This window comes from Carcharodon carcharias, chromosome 12 (assembly GCF_017639515.1).
Source record: "Carcharodon carcharias isolate sCarCar2 chromosome 12, sCarCar2.pri, whole genome shotgun sequence".
In the NCBI taxonomy this organism is placed as follows: domain Eukaryota; kingdom Metazoa; phylum Chordata; class Chondrichthyes; order Lamniformes; family Lamnidae; genus Carcharodon; species Carcharodon carcharias.
The window spans coordinates 36,975,126-36,998,106 of NC_054478.1; the positions used below are offsets into that span (position 1 = coordinate 36,975,126).

General features: G+C 40.4%; 1 protein-coding gene across 1 annotated transcript in view; it reads right to left on the bottom strand.

The window, feature by feature from the left end:
- LOC121284863 (activin receptor type-2A) overlaps positions 1–22,981 on the bottom strand; it is a 181,515-nt gene that overhangs the window by 64,858 nt on the left and 93,676 nt on the right. Inside the window, exons 2-3 of the mRNA XM_041200695.1 lie at positions 7,496–7,703; positions 7,192–7,301 (exon numbers count right to left, since the gene is read on the bottom strand). Of these exons, the coding sequence (XP_041056629.1) occupies positions 7,192–7,301; positions 7,496–7,703 (318 nt within the window). The remainder of the gene's footprint in view (positions 1–7,191; positions 7,302–7,495; positions 7,704–22,981) is intronic.

Sequence of the window (22,981 nt, forward strand, 5' to 3'; positions counted from 1 at the left end):
TTCACCTTAAGCTCCCTTATCAAATCTGCCTCATTACACATCATTAAATCTTGAATTGCCTGTTCCCTAGTGGGCTTCAACACAAGCTGCTCCAAAAAGCCATCTTGTAGACATTCTACAAATTCCTTTTCTTGGGATCCACTACCTACCTGATTTTCCCAGTCTACCTGCATATTGAAATCCCCCATGATCACTGTAACCTTGCCTTTCTTACATGCCTTTTCCATCTCCTGGTGTATCTTGTGCCCCACATCCTGACTACTGTTAGGAGGCCTGTACATAACTCCCATTATGGTTTTTTTATCTTTGCGGTTCCTCAACTCTACCCACACAGATTCTACATCATCTGACCCTACATCATTTCTTGCTATCGATTTAATTTCATTTCTTACGAACAAAGCAACCCCACCCCCTCTACCAACCTGCCTATCTTTTCGACAGGATGTATATCCTTGGATATTTAGCTCCCAGTCCTGATCCCCTTGCAGTCATGTCTCCGTGATGCCCACCACATCATACCTGTCAATTTCAATCTGCCCCACAAGCTCATTTACCTTATTTCGTATACTGCGTGCATTCAGATACAACACCTTCAGTCCTGTATATCCCGTCCCCTTTCTCACTGTTGTCCCTTTATCTAATGTGCTTGAAGTTAGATTCCTAGCCCTTTCCAAACACTTTGTCCTATTCTGTGTTCTGGGGACTTTAATAGCCTCCCCTGGGCTCTCCTTTCTTTTCAGTTTTTTCATAATTTTCCATGAAGTTGAATCCAACCCCCCACACACTAACCTGCTGCTTTGTTTCCTTAGTCATTCTTCTTGGAGTTTTACCCTTCCCTCCTCCCCAACTTTCTAGTTTAAAGTCCTATTGACCACCCTATTTTCCTTTTTGCTAGAACATTGGTCCCAGATTGGTTTCTTTTATGAATAAAAGGTGGACAGATTGGGCATTTAGGTCTTGGAGTTTAGAAGAATGAGAGGTGATTTTATTGAAACACAAAGATCCTGAGGGGCCTTGACAGGGTGGATGCCAAGTGGATATTTTCCCTTGTGGCAGATACTATAACTAGCGGACACCATTTAAAAATAAAGGATCTCCCATATAAAATGGAGATGAGGAGAATTTTTTTTTCCCTCAGAGGGTCATGAGTATTTGGAATTCTGTTCCCTAGACAACAGTGGAGGCAGGATCATTGAATATTTTTAAGGTCAAGTTAGCTAAGATTCTTGATTAACAAGGGAATCAAAAGTTATAGAAAGTAGACAGGAAAGCAAAGTTGAGGCCACAATAAAATCAGCCATGATCTTATCAAATGGCAGAACAGGCTCAAGAGGCCAAATGGACCTTTCATGCTCTTAATTTGTATGTTCGTAAATACAAGATGGCCTTTAGGAAATCTTGGTGTGATGTTGCTATAGATCAGTAATATTAAATGCAAATGGAGCAGCTCAGATGAAGTAAAGGGCTGGGAAGTACATAAAACAATAACATTTTTACAAAGTACTTCAAAAACATATACATTCTATATATATATGAAAATCTATGTTGGTCCATATAATACATAAACTTTAATAATTAGATATTGAATGTTAGCATTCTGCTTTATTGCCATTTAGTTTTTTTGCTGGCGTCTGGGGTCACATTAATTTTCGTGTTAAAACGGGGTCACATTGGAAAATAAGATCTTGGGTAGTGCTTCCCAACCGAAGAAATCATCAGGTAGTGGGTGGCTTTTTTTCACTGAAATCTTAATGCACAGATCAACACCCTGCACTCCTATCCCCTCCTCGCCTAAACTATTTTTTGTGATGTGCCCATGCAAATTTCTGTACTAGCATAAGACAAAAGCAGATTCACTTTCAACATTAGGTATCACAGAGAGTCAAGAAGTGTATTTGTTGGTGAGTGGGAAAATGATATCAAAAGAATGGAACAGAGCAAGGGTGCTGAAACAGAGAGTTAGAGAACTTCAGAGACTTACAAAAACAAATTTTGCAAGGGGCTTAAAAATATAAAGCATGAAAGCCTGGACTTTCTTCCTCTGGGTCAGTACTAGTACTCTTGCATCTGAGGGAGAAAGATAACATGACAAATCATGGGTGCACCATCCACCTTACAATATCCAGTCAGCAAAGGTGAACTCGAAGAGAGTTTTACAGATAAACTCGTCAAACCAAATAACAAAGCAAACCTCCAAAAGTTTGCATTATACAACGGAAGGAGAGATTACGACTCTTTGATAGAACCCATACAGAAGGAAGAGGTCGAGGAGGCAATTAAAGGCATTGATAAGAACACAGCAGCAGGTCCTGATGGGATGAAGTGGGAAGACATCAAGGACATACAGGCAAAGTATGAGGACAGGCTTCCACGTCTCTTCTCCATCTGGCTCATGTCAAGTTCCATCCCAAGGGTCTTGAAAAGTAGTCGCATGGCTCTCATTCCTAAGACAGACGATGCCGAGAAACTAAAAAGCATTGACAACTGGCGACCAATAACGATCAGCCCGATTTTATTACGGCACTTCAGTAAGATTATAGCCAAACATTTAAGTGAAGCAGTCCAGATCTACCCCAGGCTGAAAGGGTTTCTGGTGGCAACTCCTGGTTGTAATGAGAACATCACAGTTCTAAGTAACATCATGAAAGGGGCCAAACGCAACAGGAGAGAGCTGGCCATTGTCTTTGTGGATCTGGCTGAGGCGTTCGATTTCGTAGGGCGTAAAATGGTGATCAAGGCACTTCAAAGAGTGGGGCTGCCAAAAAGATTCATTACAATGATCACAGATCTGTACTCAGAAACAAGCACATGTATTGAATGTAAAAACGGTCAAATGGGACCCATCAATATCAGGAGAGGGGTCAAGCAAAGTGACCTGTTATCACCAATCCTCTTCAACATTGCGATGTATCATCTAATCTGTTCCCTCAGGGGGCATAGTTGGGCGTCCACTTGCCCTTCGGGGAACGAAGATTAGTTGCTCAGCTCTGGCGTTCGCTGACGACATTGCTTTACTGAGTGACCCTCTTGCTGACATGACCAAGAACTCAGCCACCGTACAGGATTTCTGCCAGAATACGGGGTTGGAGATGAATGCCGGGAAGACCAAGGGCTTCCACTTCATCCACAAGAGGAAGACGTTTCTGTACAACAGTATGGCGAACTGGCAGTTGAGAGGAGGTCCGATCTCTTACATAGCACCAGGCAACACGGAGAAATATCTGGGAGCCAGAATCGATCCCTGGTCGGGGGTAACTGAGGAGCAATGGAGATCCAAAATCGATGGATAGCGAATTTGAAGAAGGCAGCACTTCGACCTATCCAACAGATGGAAATCCTTAAAACCCAAGATCCTGAGAATCTACTTTTGTTTAATCCTTGCAGAGGTATTGCAAAACACATTGGTAAAACTCGATCAATACATCAAGAATGCAACAAAAGAAATCCTCCACCTTCCATCGCACACAATGGATGGAATACTTTACAGCAGCAACCGCAATGGTGGTCTAGCCATACCGAGGGTTGAAGTCCAAATTCCTTTGGCCATTATCCGCAAACCAGAGGTGTTGGAGAGCTCACCGGACGGGGTGATATAGGCCTCGCTTGAATTCAGTGATGTCGAAAACAAACAGACAGTCGACTCCCTGAGGAATCTTAAAGTGCTCAGGGAAATCGAAAAATCCCTCAAAGAGAAGGGTGGTCCAAGAGGTACGCATGAAGGAAATGGCATTGATGAAGTCATCAATTTGGGATGGACGGATATTACCCAAACGTCCAGACCGAAATCCGTCAACAGATATGCGGCTTGGAGGGAGGTTGAATATTTAAAGTGGATTGAACTCCAATGCCAAGGAATGGGCATCAAGTACTACAGCAACGACTATATTTCAAACTCCTGGCTCAGAACTTGTTTTAACCTCAAACAATCCAGACTCATTAACAGTAGTTTATTACAGTATAATCTCTATCCAATGAGATCCACCAGAAACAGGGCAAGACACCACACAAACAAGTCTTGCAGACCATGTAAGACCCCTTTCGAATCACTGGCTTACATCTCCGGTAACTGTCCATTCGTTAAAAACACCCAGATCAAAAGACATAACAAAATCTTGGACCACTTGCAACAGTTTATCACCAAATATGGCTGGACATCTTACTTGGAACCGAGACTCTTTGGAAAGGACCGGACCCTCTGGAAGTCAGAGATAAAAACAAAAAAACTGCGGATGCTGGAAATCCAAAACAAAAACAGAATTACCTGGAAAAACTCAGCAGGTCTGGCAGCATCGGCGGAGAAGAAGAAAAGAGTTGACGTTTCGAGTCCTCATGACCCTTCGACAGAACTTGAGTTCGAGTCCAGGAAAGAGCTGAAATATAAGCTGGTTTAAGGTGTGTGTGTGGGGGGCGGAGAGATAGAGAGACAGAGAGGTGGAGGGGGGTGGTGTGGTTGTAGCTACAACCACACCACCCCCCTCCACCTCTCTGTCTCTCTATCTCTCCGCCCCCCACACACACACCTTAAACCAGCTTATATTTCAGCTCTTTCCTGGACTCGAACTCAAGTTCTGTCGAAGGGTCATGAGGACTCGAAACGTCAACTCTTTTCTTCTTCTCCGCCGATGCTGCCAGACCTGCTGAGTTTTTCCAGGTAATTCTGTTTTTCCTCTGGAAGTCGGGCCTGGTACTCGTCAAGGATGGAGTAGCAGTCGTCGATGTCACGGTGCGGTTCGAGGACAATAACAAATCACTGGAGAAAGCTTGGGCAGAGAAAGAGTGAAAGTACCAACACCTGAAGGACGAAATAAAAGAGCTCACCGGAGGTACGTTCATACATTTCTTCAAATTCGTCATGGGAGCAAGAGGAAAGTGGCTCGACTTGAATAACAGCCTCATGCGATTCCTGAAGATCCTAAAATACAAGTCCTTCACCCAGCTTATCTCGAGACTGACGAACTCTCTGACCTTGAAACTTTTGCAAATATTTGGAGACCAGTAATCAGAGAATCGTTCAACAGAGCTCACCTGGTTCAATATCGCAAGACCCAAGATGAAGGACGGCAAGGTTCTATAAGAAGGGTAACGTACATCTCCAGATTGAGAAGTCCAACTCCTGATCCCCAGTGAGCGGGTAAGGTGGATAATTTGAGTGTATATGTTCGATGATCATGTTTAGTCTAGCATAATGGTTTTGGCAATTTCCTTGATCATTATTTTGGGTGGTGGGTGCATGATGTTAATTATAAATACGTTAACTGCAACGGCTTTTCCTTTGTTAATGTAAATAATTAATAAAGAGGGCATCACATTCAGATGATGTAATTCAGGGTAGGTCTTCAGACTACTAATTATGTGATTGGCTACCTAGTATCATTAGTACCTATGCGACGAACATTCACGCTTGGTCGACATCGAAGATCATGGTCAGTTATTCCTGAGCTCCGCTTTCAACCGAGTCACTTCCCTTGGTTGTGGTCACTCCTGGAGTTAAGTCACAACGTGGACGAGCCATGTAAATACTCGGATTGGACGCTGCATTAATTTGTGCTTATCAAGTTAGCCAAATGTCTCGTCATCTAATTAGTGACGCGCATGAATGGATGAACAAGATGTCGGTCTTCAGATGAGAATTTAAACCAAGGTCCCATCTACACTCTTAGGTGAATGTAAGAGGTCTCATGGCATTATTTGAAAAGGAGCAGGGGAATTCACAGCCTTGGCCAAAATCTGCCCCTCAACCAACATCAGAGATAAATATATGGTTATTGACTTATTGCAGTTTGTGTGAAAATTTTGTCATGAAAATATAATAATTCTCAATATTATTGTAATTTATTGTAAAGGTAGATTAATAGTGGGGTTTGGATTAGCTTCTGTGTGTAGGTGTGTGTGAGAGTGGGTAGTGAATTCCAGACAGCTGGTCTGGGTGCTTTGATGTATCAGAAGGGAAATTAGGTTTGAAATGCTGAATATGTAAACATGGCCAAAGTTTTAGAATGGGAGGTATGAAGAATATTTGCAGTTTTGGATAAACCTGTGTAGTGAATTTCAGCGAGGTGGCAAGGTATTACGCCTAGACAGAGGCTAAGCCAAACATTGTGTTTATTTTTCCCAAAAATGCTGATAAAGAGTGATATGAAAGATTTATATTATGAAAAAAGTAAAGTTGCAAAGGCATAGTGGGACATTGGGATTTACATTAAAAAGGGAGAAACCTGTATAAAGGAGATGAGGTTATGTGTAAGAAGGCAGCATTCTAAGATCTAAAAAGTGTAAAAAGCCTCCAGCCTCTATGTACCAAGCTGCTGTCCCCTGGAACCAAAGCTAAGAAAACTCACTGTGAGTATCACTGTCCAGGGTATTGTGTGTTTTGCCTGGGTCTGTTGAAATCTATGTTGTTTCACTGTTGCCTTAATGGAGGTGTAGATTAACTAGGGGATTTAGGAGTTATCATAATAGTAATTTGTAGACCTATGTATATGCTTAAAATAGCTTTTTTTTATGAATAAATGTTTAATTTACTTTTGCAAAAAACCTCTATGACTTGGTGGACTTATTACTACTGAATTCGAGGCACGCATCTCAAACTAAAAATACAAATTGCAAAACAGGTGTGTCAATTGTTTCAAGTTTCCCTTTGGGATTTGAGCAGCTCAGCATTTACCACCTGCTGTGCCATAACAATTGGTTGCCACATTTTCCTACATTACAATAGTGACACTTCAAAATCCCCCACCTTTTCCCTTCCTCTCATCCTCACCAGGGTCCAGAGGTCATGAAAGTTATTCTATAAATGCAAGTTCTTTCTTTTTGACTAGCTCTGCATCATACAAGAAAATTCAAATTCACAATAAGCCATTAAAAGCACTGCATGCTGGGAGCAGACTACCGCAAAGGAAAAAAATAGCTTCAATGCACTGCACTGTATGGGAAAGATACATTGAGTTTCAATCTGAGTGATAAAGCTTATGAATTTTATTATAAATCCAACACACTAAAACCAACGTATGCAGTTTCTATTATTACATCAACTGATGAACATGCACAACAGAACAAGCTATTGAAAAATTAAATTGAAACGAAAATTTCAGATTTTGCGATTCGAATTTCAAGATCGCTCCTTGCATCTTTCCTTCATATAGATCATTTATTTAAACATTTAACAGTAAAGATAAGGAAGATAAAACTTACATGGTAGATCCTGAATGACCGGGACATAAAAGAACTTCTCATTGCATTTGATGCCTTCGCAACAGCAGAAGAACACTTCAGGGCTTTCTTTTGTTTCGACACATTCACCCCTACAAAACAAAATCATATAGATCGCTTGCCACTTGTTCACAGCCATCTGGTTACAAAGGACCTCAATAAAACATCCTTTTGCTGGACAATGCTAATTTAAGAATTAGGCCTTTAAAATTCAAGGGCATAGGTAAAACATGTTTCTAAAGAGGCAGGTACGAAAAGATAAAAATAACAAAATGTTATTGCATACTTGTCATAGCAGTTCCAATCATCCAGCCAACAGCCTCGTTTCACAATTTCTATAGAACCAGAGTTGTTCTTCCATGTAGCAAAACAGTGTCGACGTTTATCTTTTTCTCCATCACAGTGCTCAATCCCACTTTGATTTGTTCGATCTTTCTCCCAGTCTGCATTATAGAAAATGCATACTTGCTTCTCTGATCGACCAAGGATAGCACCTTAAAAAAAAATTCCAGTTAGAGTTGGTGTTATAAAACTGATGAATAAAAGAGGAAACATAGCATTTAATTGTAAATCAACTGCATTCCACATAAACTATTTCTCATTGGAGTTGGTAATTTTCTGTGTGGTAACTCATAATTGAGACCATGCAAATATGAAAATGATCATATTGATGCATCACATTGAAGAAACTACAAGGAAGTCAACTAAATAATAAGAGACAAAAGTACTTCAATTCATGTATGTAAAAGATAGCTGAAGTGACCACACACAACTTCAATTCTGAAACCTTGCATAAAAAGGATCCATATTTGAAGAGCATCTAAAATGCAACACAAAATACAGTGCTTCAGTCAAAAAGGATCAATTCCACTCTGAGTTACCCATCTTTGTAAGTGTGGTTAATTAACTCCATTATGATTAATTCCTAGATTAAAAACAAATACATTTTCAATAATTCTTTTAAAGTATTTTCACAATATTTCAGCTTCTACCTTCACTTCACAGGTTATGCCCCAATCATTATTTTGCTCCATGAAAAATTTTTAAGAAGTGATTTGATTTTAGTGCTTTTCATTTCCTGGTTGATTGTGGGAATTCTTTATTGTGATTGGCTTCTTGATGACATCATTGCAGCTCCATATTGGGAATTCCTATTAATTGCACATCCAGAAAGTTAAAATTCTCACTCAAGACCACTAGATCTCTGTGAGGCTTTCTTCAAGGTCAGAGATGAACAACCTTGATGCCAACCACAAAATCCAGGCCTTAATCTACCATTTTGGCCAAAGAATCATGTGGAGAAATCAGTAGACAAGACAAATTAAATAAAATGATGAAGGGAGCAAAAGGGGTTAGTTTTACTCCTGAGGAAACCACAACAGCAAATCATATCACTGGAACATCAATTCAAAATAAACAAGAAAGCATATTATTTACTTTCCAATAGGAATCCTAGATTCTTGAAAGAGACTTCACATTTCAGTAAAAACTTAATATTTAAATACTTCACATCATGCAATTTTTTCTGTTACAGACCAAGATTGAAAAATTATCAAGCCAATATTTTGCCACACAAATTCTACTTCTGCATAAGACAATTTTTCATTACACTAATCCATACAAATTTACTATAATCAAATTATGCTCTAAAATTAAAATCAGAGTAAAATGTATAAAAGGTTATGTGTTGCATTAAAATGTTACTTAGTGCAAAATAAACATGGATGACTTCTGACTGTACGATACATCAGTGTAGATAAGTTTTAAGACAATTATCCAGTTTCTACAATTGATTGCAAAAAGCATATATTGCACATGCTGACTAAGATTACCACTAACCAGAAAGCACCCAAGCACAAATAACCTCAAGGTGTCCTCAGGACTATGAAGCTTTAAAAAAGCAACTGAACACAATAATCCACTGGGCATAGCATGGGATAATATTCTTGTTTTCATAGAACAATCTATCCTCCATTTTATTGTAACCACCACCACAGGAGGCCTGCTGGTCTTCATGAAAAATATTTCAGTATAAATATTGTACAAAAATTCTGAATTACTGCGCAACAACCAAGAACTATACTTTTATTAGGACTGATTTCTTTTCATTTCAGAAAGTATATTGGACATGGACGTGCACTTGGCAAGCTAATTTGCTGTCAAGAGAGCTGCTCAGTACAGTACGTTGGGCATTAGCCACTAGCCACATGGCAATACAGGTATGGTTAATTGCATTTTTGGTTAGTAAATTTACAAAAACAATATCTTCCCTGCCTCTGTACTTGCTTAAAATCTGGTACATCTCTACCTGTTTTCCCGTTCTGATGAAAGATCATCAACCAGAAATATTAATTTTGTTCCTCTCTCCAAAGATGCTGCCTGACCTGATAATTATTTTCAGCACTTTGTTTTTATTTCAAATTTTCAGTATCCGTAGTATCTTACATCTGTATTAGTGTTTAATTCACTGCTACTTCTCTTCCAGGAATGCTCACCTTGAAAAATTTCTGTTCAGCCCTCTGGTGGAATTTGTTTATCTCTTTTGCCTTGTTCATCTTCAATGCTTTCTATTTCCCTTCACATGCTTGATCAGGTAACTACCAAAACTCAGTTAAAAAGCCACATTTTTCCGCAGCAACTGTCTCCACATGGGTTCCAACTGAAATTCCACCTTTCCTGTTGTTTTGTATCCACTCATGATCACAGATATCTCCCAAGATGTTCAGCATTCCTGGAACTATTTTTCTCACCGTATCCAGAGATCCACATTCAGCGTGATGCACTGCCACATGTTGCTCTCAATCTTTCTCTTCAGCAGCACCGACTTCTTATTACAAAGCTGCCCTAGAACACAATTCCATTCCATCCTTTGCCTTATCTGGCACTTTAACAAAAAAACTTCTCTCTTCCTTTTAAGTATCAAGAATTGCAAGCTTCAACAAATCTTGGTCACCAACACCCCTCCAGATCCATTTTCCCCCTCCTGTTCCTCTGTCCCCAACCTTCCTTCCAATGTCATCCTTGCTGCATTTGCACAATCCTCTCTGACCCCTAAAAATCATCCCTCAAGGCCTATCTTCCCTTTATGTCCGCACCTCAATGTATTTCAAGCTTGGCACAACAATATGCTTTTCTTCTATTGCCTCCATAGCCACTTAAATGTCCTGAAATCTTCAGAGTTCTCGTTCCACCTGGACACCTTCTTCTGACCTCTTACCCTCTCTCGATCTTTTCATTGGGAACTGCCGGAGCGATAAAAGCCACCTCAATTTCACTGCTCCCTTCATTCACTTTAACCCACTCTCCTAAACCCAACCCCTTGAACTTGCAGTACTCCATTCTCCCAAGTCCAATCCTAACATTGCCATTAAACTAGCTGTTGTTTGGCAAACCAAACTCTACCTTGCAGACGTTGAAACACCAACTCTTCGACATCACCTCCTACTGACCCTGGACCATGATCCAGTGCAGCTTTGGAACTCAGTGCATACCTGGGAACTTGGTGAGCGGGGGAGTTTAAAGTGTTAATCTTATTCTTGAAAAATGTAGTATAGTCTGTAATTAATAGTAACTGGTAAGTACTAAGTAGGTAGACTAAATTTCTTTCTTTCGTTCAACCTTAGGCAGGGTAAACATACACTGCTGAGGGAGCCGAGTTGTCAATTAGCTAACTGACTGAATCTGGCTTATTTAGCTCCAGTTCACTTTACTGTAAATTTTACTTCTTTAGTGCAGCTAAGGCAAACGAGTGCAGTTTTGGAACTGAGTGCACACCGGGGAGTCTAATGAGCAGGGAAATTTGGTGAGATGGGGAGGGAGGTGTTCCTTTCCTTTTCGTTTTGCTTTTTCTGCCTTTTTCCCTCTGTAGGAATTAGTTCTTTCCCTACTACAGGATAAGGAGCTAGCTGTTTGTCGAGTATCTTTTAAGTTTTTAAGGTCTGTTCCAGTCCAAAGGTTTAAAATACTATACAAACTGGTGGTAAAGTTAATAAAATATATAAAAAAGGAAAATAAATAATTGAATAATATAATTAAGCAAATAATTAAGATACATTAAGGAAAGCAGGGCAGATGGTGTGTCAAGGCTGCAGCTTGTGGGAGCTCCTGGAAAAGGGGGAAAATTACCTGAATGTTTTGTACCAGGAGGCAGTCACACCAGTATTATCTTCTGATTTATTCAGTGGTCAGAGACAGGGTAATGTGACTGCGAGTAAGGCAGGTAAGGGAACCCAGAGAGGAGTGCAGGGGCCTCAGTCTTTGCAGGGTAAGGAGTCTGGTAGTACTTACCAGTTACTATTAATTACAGACTATACTACATTTTTCAAGAACAAGATTAACACTTTAAACTCCCCCACTCACCAAATTCCCAGGTATGCACTGAGTTCCGAAGCTGCACTGGATCATGGTCCAGGGGACAGTAGTGGGTCTGAGGTTCTCTCAGCTTGTTTGGATGGAAGTAGAGGCTGAACAAACTGACCATGGCGTTATGGTACAGGAAACCATTCAAGTGGGGGGAGCAAAAAGGAATGCAGTGGGAGTAGGGGACAGTGAGGGGGATTAACACTTTTGTCCGCAGCAAAGAGAGAGGAGTTAGAAATCAAATTAAAAATCAGAACCTCAAAAGGTAATAGTCTCTGATTATTACCTGAGCCACATGCAAATTGGCATAGGGTACCAAAAATTAGAGATGAACACATGACTCAAAGACTAGCGTGGAAGAACTGGATTCCAGGTGGTGGGGCACTAGCACCAGTACTGGAGAAGGTGGGGGCTGTACCATTGGGATGATCTACATCTTCTGTCGAAGGGTCATGAGAAAATGTGGAATTGTCCATCTTGGCAGGAAAAATTAAAAAAGCATATGATCTAAATGGTGAGAAGTTGCAGGGCTCTGAGATGCAGAGGAATCTAGAGGCCCTAGTGCATGAATTTGTTAGGAACTTGAGATAGTTTAAGTTATATTTGTATTTATGAGTGTTAGAAATGACTTTTAGCTTTAAGTTTAATTTGTGTTCTTGTATTGGTGTTAAGAAAGGGGGAACTTGAGTTTTGGTTCACTTTAAAACATAACTGCATTCTAATGTTCTAAGACTTTAATGACTATTGAAGGGAAGTTGAAACAAACACAAGGTGGAAAAAAACTCTGCTGTTGCCTAGCAACAGAGGTCCAGAGAGATGGACCCATACAGGCAGGGAAAAACAGAAAAGTAGTTTCAAGTTAGTTGAAGCCAGGAACGAGGAGGGGCTGGACAGGAGAGGAAACTCAGGAAACTGATTTCCCATAAGAACAGAAAGTCCCAGAAAACAGGGAGCAGGTCCTAAAAGAAAAAAAGTCGCAGGAAGACCTTCTAGTCAAAGGAAGAACAGGAATCAGGAAAAATCCTGTTAGGTGACGTCAAGAGTGAGAAGCAGCTGAAGTCTCCAGGTTTAAAGACAGAAAGCTGCAGGATGCAGACTTAAAGCAAAATAAGTTTGCGAGAGAACAGAGGATTCAAGCAAACAGCCAAATGTTGGTGACTCCTTATTATGGGCACGTGAAGCAGTGGGGTTCTGTTGGCACAGCTGAATATCTGAAAGAGAGTGTGTGAAAGGCAAAGCTTGAACACGTGAACATGGCGATCCAGTTGGAGTGGAACATTGGAAGGAGAGTTCGAAACCCTGGAGGTGGACCCTTGTGGAAGGCTTCCGAGAAAAAACGTCATGGGAGAAGATTCCAAAATGAGTTCTTCGAGAGTGGAGATTGAAAACCATTGTGTGAAAGACAGAGTTCAGTGAGACCGGTTGGCTCACCTGTCACAAGCGTCTGGGAGGAGTTGAGGAATCCATAGCATCTGTTTGGCGTGGTATCTGCCACTTCGTTTCAGTGTGTGGTGTGCCTGACACAGGTCACCTATTGATTTACCTGGACTATGTATTCACTGTGGACAGTAGATTATAAGATAACTTTTGTAACTTGTGTTATCCTTACAAATCTGTATCTATCTGTAAAGGTATAGTGGTGGGTAAAGGAGTATTGCAATATAGTTAATCTTTTCTTGTGTAATAAATGTTTTATTCTTTTGTTAAAAGTTCATCAGCTAACTGCTGTGACTCTGTTCAGTAGCCTTCCTCCATGTTTCTAAACAAATAATACAAGTTAGAATCTATCAAGCTGGATTCCACCCTGGGATCCGGTTTGTCCGGTAGTAACATCAGCTGGGGGGGGGGGTCATAACAAATTGCAAAAGGTTAATACGCAGGTACAGCAATTAATTAGGAAAGTGTTAGGAAACAGAGACAGTCGAACTAAGTTATATTTGTATTTTATGGGTGTTAGGAATGAGTTTTAGCTTTAATGTTTAAGTTTTAATTGTGTTTTTGTATCCATGTGTTAAGAAAGGTCAAATTGAGTTTTAGTATCACTTTAAAAAGATGCTTGCATTTCTATTGAGTATTTTCGTCTTAAGTAGTTAAGCAAATACAGGGGTAGAAGAATTGGGCTGTTGCCTAGCAACTGGGGCCCAGAGACACAGGTCCCTCCCACAGACACACAGAAGAAGAAAAACAGCAGCTTGTTTTGGAAGCTCTTGGAGTTCAACAAGTTCTAAAGATAGCTGCCAGGCAGGAGCAGCCTAAAAGGGACAGATAGCAAGTCCCAAGCTAAAGAAAAACACAAAAATCCAGGGGAGTGGAACAAGAGAAAGTCTCAAGAAGACTTTCTAGTCAAAGGAAGGGCAGGATCCTGAAAAAGGTCCTGTTAAGTGAAGTTAAGAGTGAGGGGCAGAGAGAAAGGCTCCAAGCTTCAGATTTAAAGAGACAAAAGCTGCAGAGAGGAGATTTAAAGCAAGAACAGCTTGCAAGAGGCAAGAAGGTCCAAAGAGACAACTGAAGGTCTTTAACTCTTTGCTATAGGTATGTGAATAGCAGTGTACTGCGATAGCTGAGACAGTGAGAGAGTGCATGGAAGATAGCTTGAATGCATGTGGTAACCCAGGGAGGAGGGACATCGGAAGGAGAGTTCAAAACCCTGGAGATAAACCCTTGTGGAAGGTGTCTGAAAAAGCATCGATTTGGGAGAAGATTCCACAGCAAATTCATGAAGAGTGGAGGAGATTGGAAACCCTCATGTGAAAGACAGAGTTCAGTGAGACTGGTTGACTCATGGTGGGATGAGCATCTGGGGGAGGGGGGAGTTGGGGAGAGATCCATAGCATCTGATTGAGGTGGCAACTGTCACTTGGTTTTAGAGCGTGGTGTGTCTGACCACAGGGTGCCTATTGGTACATGGACTGTGTACTTACTGTGAACAATAGAGTACAAGATAGCTTTTGTAACTTACAAAGGAAGGGCAGGATCCTGAAAAAGGTCCTGTTAAGTGAAGTTAAGAGTGAGGGGCAGAGAGAAAGGCTCCAAGCTTCAGATTTAAAGAGACAAAAGCTGCAGAGAGGAGATTTACAAATCTGTATCAATCTGTAAATGTATAGTTGTGGGTGAAGGAGTATTGTAATATAGTTCATCTTTTCTTGTTTAATAAACGTTTTATTCTTTTGTTAAAAGTTCATCGGCTGACACCTGTGATTCTGTTCTGTAGCTACATATCTAAACGAACAAATAAAAGTTAGAATTACCTGGAAAAACTCAGCAGGTCTGGCAGCATTGGCGGATCTTCTCTGCCGATGCTGCCAGACCTGCTGAGTTTTTCCAGGTAATTCTGTTTTTGTTTTAGATTTCCAGCATCTGCAGTTTTTTGTTTTTATATAAATAAAAGTTAGGATCTATCAAGCTGGGTTCCACCCTGAGATCAGGCTTATCCAGGGGTAACCTCAGTGGGGATCATTACAAAAGCTAATAGAACGTTACAATTAATTGTGAGGGGAACTGAATGCTAAAATAGGGAGGTTATTCTTCAGTTATACAGGGCATTGGTGAGACCATATCTGGAGTACTGTGTACAGTATTGGTCTCCTTATTTAAGCAAGGATGTAAATGCTTTGGCAGCATTCAGAGAAGGTTTATTAGACTAATACCTGGAATGGGAGGGTTGTCTTATGAGAAAGGTTGGATAGGCTAGGCTTGTAACCGTTGGAGTTTAGAGAATAAGAGATGACTTAATTGAAAAATATAAGCTCCTGAGGGATCTTGACATGGTCAATATGGAGAGGATGTTTCCTCTTATGGATGAATCTAGTACTAGGGGGCCACTGTTTAAAAATGAGGGGTCATCCATTCAAGACAGAGATGAGGAGAAATTTTTACCTCTGAGGGTTGAGAATCTTTGGAACTCTGCTTCCACTGCCTCTTGAGGAAGAGAGTCTGAATGTTTTTAAAGCAGAGGCAGATAGATTCTTGATGAGCAAGAGGGTGAAAGGTTATTGGGGTACGATAATGTGGAGTTGAGATTACAATCAGATCAGCCATGATCTCACTGAATGGTGGAGCAGGCTCGAAGGGCTGTGGCCTATTCCTGCTCCTAATTCATTATGTTCTATATCCCACCACAGAACATCTAGCCATTGTTTTCAATACTATTGCTGACTTAGTCCCCCAACCCATTTCTACCTCCTTCTCAAGATTCACAAACAGAACTGCCTTGGTAGACCCATCATTTTAACCCGTTCTTGCCCCAATTTCTTCTTATCTTGATTTTTTTCTCCCTCCCTTGTGCAGTCTCTTTGTCCTCCTCCACTTGAATGGTCTTCTGGCCCTAACCATCTCTGTTTCACCAAGGGCACCCAATTCCTTTACATTTTCATTCCCATCAGGATGGCCCTTTTTTTTGAATGGAGCCCCAATCAGTTCCCATCCACCACCATCCTTCACCCAGCTGAACATGTTTTCCTTTGTGTCCGCTGCCCATATGGGCCCTAGTCATGATTGTCTTCATATGATATGTGAAACATTCTTTGTTCCAGTCCAACTCAGGTCTCCTCCCTCCTTCCATTTTCCTTCAGTACACTGATGGCTGTATCTGTGGTTTCCTGCTCTCACCCCGAACTGGAAAATTCATCAACTTTACTTCCAATTTCCCTCAACTTCACATGGTCCATCTCCAACTCTTCCTTTCCTCAACTATATACCAGAAGCCAAGTGACTCTCACGCCCTTACTAAACTTCCATCTGCTCTGCTTCTTGTAAGGACTCTATTTCATTCTCCCAGCTTCTCTGTCTCCCTATCATCTATTATGACAATGTCACCTTTCATACTAATCCTCCTTTCTTAATGAGGATTCCGATCCATCCGACAGAATAGTTTATCAAGTCTGTCCTATTTCCCACACTTCCGCTCTCACCCCTTCATTTATCTCCCAGAACCATAGAGGGTCTTTCCTGGTCCTAAATTTGCACCCACCAGCCTCCGCATTCAATGGATCATCCTATGGCATTTCTGATATTTCTAATGTGATGCCACCAAATACATCTTTCTCTCCCCTTTCAGCCTTCTAAAAGGACGTTGTTTCACCACAACCTGATCCACTCCGCAATCACCCCACACAACCTCCACATCTCAAAGCACATCCTCACACAAGTACAGGACGCAACATTTGTACTTAACCTCATCCTTCCCAGCTGGATCCCAAACGCTCCTTCCAGATGAAACAACAATTTACCCACATTTCTTTTAATTTAGTACATTGTATCTTCTGCTCAAGATTCAGTCTCTTCTACATTGGCAGAGCCAAACACAGATTGGAAGGCTGCTTTGCAGAACACCTCCATTCAGTCCGTGAGGTTGCCAAAAAACTGACAAACAACTGAAGCTTAACTCTCTACCCCACTTCTACTATGACCACTCGATCCTGTCTCCTACACTATTCTAAGAAGTTTAATGTAAACTCGGGGAGCAGCACCTCAGCTTACCTAAGCACTTTAACAACTATCTGAACTCAACACAAGTTCAATAACTGCAAATCATAACCACTGGCCCAATTTTTCAGGCTGCAGTTGTTTAGATATGATCTGATCTTTTCATTTGCAACTCCTCCAGACCAAACTTCTGCTCCTTTACTTATCCCATTAACATCTCCTTTTACCTTGCATCATCGTCCCTTTTGTTATTTAATCTCTGGTGCCTTCCACCCTATCACAGATCTCCCCATTTGTTCTTTCATCCTCACGCCTTTCTCTGCCTCCATACTTGCTTAAATCCTGTTATGTATTTAACTTTTCCCAGGCCGGTTGGAAGGTCCTTCTCCATGGTTGCTGCCTGACTTCCTGAATACTTTGAGTTTCATTCCAGATTTCCAGCGCAGTATTTGCTTCATAATTAACATCATAATTGGGTATGTGATCTCAATACTCATGTGCATGGCACATACACTTTAATCTTTTTTGTGTCACTTTTGGTGACTTAAAGTGAAAATTACAGTATGTGAACATTTTTGACATGTATGTTGTATACTTATTTTATTTTGGTACTGCTTGTTGGTTAATGGCCATTTGGTGTGTAGCCTACCAACAACAAAAACTTGCATTTTATACACAATACCTTGAACATAATGAAATATCCCAAGATGCTTCACACAATAGTTATAAAGAAAAAATTTAACACCAAGCCAAATAAGGCAATATTAGAGCAAATGGCCAAAAGCTTGGTCCAAGGGGTAGGTTTTAAGTAGCCCCTTAACGGAGGAGAGAGAAGTACAGAGATGGAGATTTGGAGAGGGAATTTCGCAGCTTACAGCCAAAGTAACTGAAGGCAGGACTGCCAATGGTGGCGCAATTAAAACTGGGGATAATCAAGAGGCCAGAAGTAGATGAATGCAGATATCTCACAGGGTTGTGTGGCTGGAGGAGATTATAAAGATGGGGAATGGAGAGGCCATGGGGGAATTTGAAAACAAGGATGGGAATTTTAAATCAAGGTGGTGCTTAACTAGAAAGCACTGTAGGTCAGGGAGCAAAGGGTGATGGGAGAAAAGGGTCTGGCACAGTAAGCAGCAGAGTTTTGGATGACGTTAAGTTTGCAAAGAGTAGAATGTAGGAGGTCAGACAGAGGTGCATTGAATTAGTCAAGTCTAGAAGTAACAAAGGCATAATTGAGGGATTCAACAGCAGATGAGCTGAGGCAGAAGCAGGTTTGGGCAATTTTATGGAGGTGGAAATACGTGGCCTTAGTGATGATGCAAAAGCTAATCACATGATCAACTATGGCACCAAGATTGAGAACAGTCTGTTTCAACCTCAGACAGCGAAAGCACTGGACTTCAGCACCTTGGAAACACTAGCAACATTGCATGGAAGAGAGCTGCCTGTTGGCTTGATTAATTGGAATAAATACTCAAGCCCAGAAGAAAGAAAGCCCAAACATTAGCATGCCGCTTCATTTTCACTCATCTAGAGATTGAGCCCAATTTCTAGGCACAATAATAAGCATGTCATCGCTATCACTTTATTTGACCCAGAGACAAGGGCCCGACAAAAAATGGCTTGGTTACAAATGAGGTAACCTACATTGTAACAGGATTTTTCAGTTTGTTGCATCAAATCTGTGGCCTGCTCCCAACCTCACCAATAGCTTTCTTCACTCTTGCCTGATAGCTGTATTTGTTTAAAATGTGAGGTCCTATACAGCGAGTTTGCCAGACTATTCAACACAAGTGGCATCACAGCCAGATGCAATTGTCATCCAACACCCACATACGTGCAGTACAAATATTCTGCATTTTTATTTTATTAATTCCTTTGGTTAAAACTTAAAATCCAAAGTCCTTACCGCAAAACCTGGTTTAAAGAATATTTCAGTAGGGATTAGTGGACAGCAGTCAGAAATCAGAAGCTAAAACACTGGCTAAACGCTCGTTTATTAGTCCCTTTCCATTCCGCTTACAGAAACAGGCCAATTGGATATCCTCATTACCAGCCAGTTCAAATCAGCTAATGTAGCACAGACAAGGGATCAAACTTTTGTTATCCCTGATCTGGATAGCTAAACATGACAGCAAACTCTGCACTTACCCAAAAGGAATTCCAAAAATGAATTTCAAAACGACTAACATTTTCAAAATTGACACGGTAAGCTGCTAACAGGACAAAAGGAGAAAAAAGAAAACTGACATTCAGCAGTTATTTCTGTGATTTGCGGAGAGCAATATCATACATTTGATACCCCTGCCAAAACTGAAAGTTTGCCAATGTCTCCTCTTAAAATTGTAGTATCTGAAGCAGACTGAAGGAACCTTGAATACTTTTCATTTAAAAAAAACTGGTTTTATGGTAAACATTCAATGTGGTCAATAAATAATACTTTGTCCTGTAGCAAAAATGTGTGCACTGTATTTGTACATGTAAACAAGGGTGCCTGTTCAATACACCTTGCACAGTTCAAAAATCTGATTGAAACTTTTTTGAAAACTCCACTTTTAATTGAGAAATTCTTAAATTGAATATCTCTGGTATAAAACTTACACATTTAAGTCAAATTATAAAAGCAATCTATCTTATCTCAGAGGCTCATTGGTAGTGGGTTATTGCAATCATTCTTCCCAAGCTATATTATTTTGGCAGACAAGAAAAATCTTGTTTAAATGCCCTGTAAGCAACATATCAACTATCAATAGTAGCAATCAGCAGGTGTATTTTGAGAGTCAGTACAAGGTCGTAAAGTACCAACCGGATAGTTTCACAACTTCAAGTTATCGTGTCAAGGTTGGGAACACTTCCACTTCAACCAAATTTACAGCACATTTACAGGTGAAATGGGCAAACTTTATAAATTGAATTAGATTGTATTTACACACATCAAAATATAATTTAACCCCTAAACATCTCCCTTAATAGAACCCAGCATTTCCAAGTGTTTTCTTTGAATTAATCAAATAACATAGATGCATATTTATATACTTACTAACCTTAATGTGTACAGCAAGAAAAATGTTTGGTACAAATTTCCTGTATTTTTATTTTATTAATTCCTTTGGTCAAAAGTTAAAATCCAAAGTCCTTACCACAAAATTTGGTTTTGAGAACATTTCAGTAGGGCTCCAAGGATAGTATTAATCTGGTATGAGCCTTATAAATCTATTTAAATAGAGTTAAAAAGCTGAATATAAGGTGAATTCATTAATGCATAGCATCATATAGATTCAACTTGTTTGGCTGTTGTTCTCTAATACAAAAACAAAAACAGAATTACCTGGAAAAACTCAGCAGGTCTGGCAGCATCGGCGGAGAAGAAAAGAGTTGACGTTTCGAGTCCTCATGACCCTTCGACAGAACTTGAGTTCGAGTACTCAAGTTCTGTCGAAGGGTCATGAGGACTCGAAACGTCAACTCTTTTCTTCTCCGCCGATGCTGCCAGACCTGCTGAGTTTTTCCAGGTAATTCTGTTTTTGTTTTTGTTTTGGATTTCCAGCATCCGCAGTTTTTTTGTTTTTATCTCTGTGTTGTTCTCTAATGTCTGACTTGTGGTTTGCTGCCCCTGAATCAAAGGTGCTTCAACTTCCTTCCAGAAATCCCCACTGGGATACAGCCAAACAAACAAACAGGCTCCCCATGCTTCCAGTAATTCAAAAAAAGGCACAGGGCTTTAAAATATTCCTTTTGTTTACAGAGAACAGGTCCCTGTGTAGGAATGTATGTCACTTCTAGCAAGCGTTACAAGTCACACTACAAGTTCGACTGATTATCTTAAATTGGTTGTTAACAAATTAAATATGATCTGAGAGCCACTACAGAGACCTGGCTGCAAGATGACAAGGATTGGATCCTGAATATTGAATAATGACATTCAAGAAGAATAGGAAGCTAGGTAAACGTGGAGGGGTAGGACTGTTGATCAAGGATGACATTTGTGCAATGGCTAGAGATGACCTTGGTTCAGGGGATCAGCATGTAGAATCGATTTGGGTGGAGATGAGGAATTGTGGGGGAAAGGAGTCACTAGTGGGAGTGGTCCACAGGCCCCCAAACAGGAAGCACAATTTAGGACAAAGTATGCAAGAAGAAATATTGGGTGCTTGTGATAAAGGGGCAGCAATAGTCTTGGGTGATTTTAATCTATATATAAACTGAAATCATCAGATTGGTAGTAGTAACCTGGATCAGGAGTTCACAGAATGCTTTCCAGATAGTTTCTTAGAACAGCACATTCTGGAACCAACCAGAGAGCAGGTTATATTAGACTTGGCATTGTGTAATGTGACAGGATTAATGAATGATCTCAGAATGAAGGTACCTCTGGGTAGCAGCAACCACAATGTGATTGAATTTTACACCCAGTTTAAAAGGGAGAAGAGTGGGTCTAAGGCTAGTATTTTAAACTTAATTAAGGGCAACTATGTGGGCATGAAGGCTGAGCTAGCTGAAGTGAACTGGGATACTAGGCTAGGGGATAGGTCAATAGAGAAGCAATGGATGACACTTAATTGGAAATTTCAGAATACTCAGAATAAGCGTTTTTCTACTATAAAGAAAAATTTTAAAGGGAGGACCCACCATCCATGATTAACTAAACAAGTTAAGGAAAGCATCAAACTTAAGGAAAAAGCACATAACTGTGCAAACATGAGTGGCAGGTAAGATGATTGGTCAGAATATAAAGAACGGCAGAAAATGACTAAAAGGTTAATCAGGAGAAAGATATTAGAATATGAGAGGAAGACAGCTAGTAATGTGAAAATGGATAGCAAAGATTTCTAAAAGTATTTAAACAGGAAAAGAGTAAGTAAGTGTTGGTCCTCTAGAGAGTGACAATGGAGAGTTAATAGTAGATAATACGGAAATGGTGGAAGAAATGAACAAATATTTTGCTTCTGTCTTCACTATAGAAGATACAAAAACATTCCAGTAATAGCTATAAATCAGGAGGTGGAAGGGAGAGGGGAACTTCGTGAAATTACAATCACTAGGGAAGCGGTACTAAGCAAACTGATGGAGCTGTGGGCTGACAAGTCTCCGGGTCCTGATGGACTTCATCCTAGGGTCTTAAAAGAGGAGGCTAATGAGGAAGTAGGTGTGTTGGTGCTAATTTTCCAAAATTTCCTAGATTCTGGAAAGGTTCCATCAGACCTGAAAGTAGCAAATGTAACACCTCTATTCAAAAAAGGTGAGAGGTAGAAAACAGGAAAAACAGGAAACTATAGGCCAGTTAGCTTGACATCTGTTGTGGGGAAGGTGTTAGGATCGATCATTAAGGAAGCTATTGCTGGGCACTTAGAGAAACTCGGCATAATCAGAGTCAGCATGGTTTGTGAAAGGGAAATCATTTTTAACTATTTATTGGAGTTCCTCAAAGGAGTACCATGAGCTATCGATAAAGGGGAGTCTGTAGATGTGATGTACTTAGATTTCCAGAAGGCATTTGATAGGGTGCCACACTGCAGAAAATAAAAGAACATGGTGCAGGGGCTAACATGTTAGTATGGATAGAAGATTGGCTGGCTGGCAGAAAACAGAGAGCATGCATAAATGGATCTTTTTCCAAATGGCAGGATGTGATGAGTAGAGTCCCGCAGGGATGTGCTGGGGCCTCAACTTTTTACAATTAAATCAATGGCTTAAATGAGGAGAGTTAAGGCATGACAGCTAAATTTGCAGATGACAGTTAGGAAAATATGTTGTGAAGACATAAGGAGGTTGAAGACGGATATAGGTAGATTGAGTGAGTGGCCAAAAATATGGCAGATGGAGTATAATATGGGAAAATGTGAAGTTGTTTACTTCAGCAGGAAGAATAAAAATGCAGGGCATTACTTAAACGGAGAACGACTGCAGAATTCTGAGCTGCAGGGGGATCCAGGTATTCTAGTGCACGAGTCAAAAATAGTATGCAGGTACAGTAAGTAATTAAGGCGGC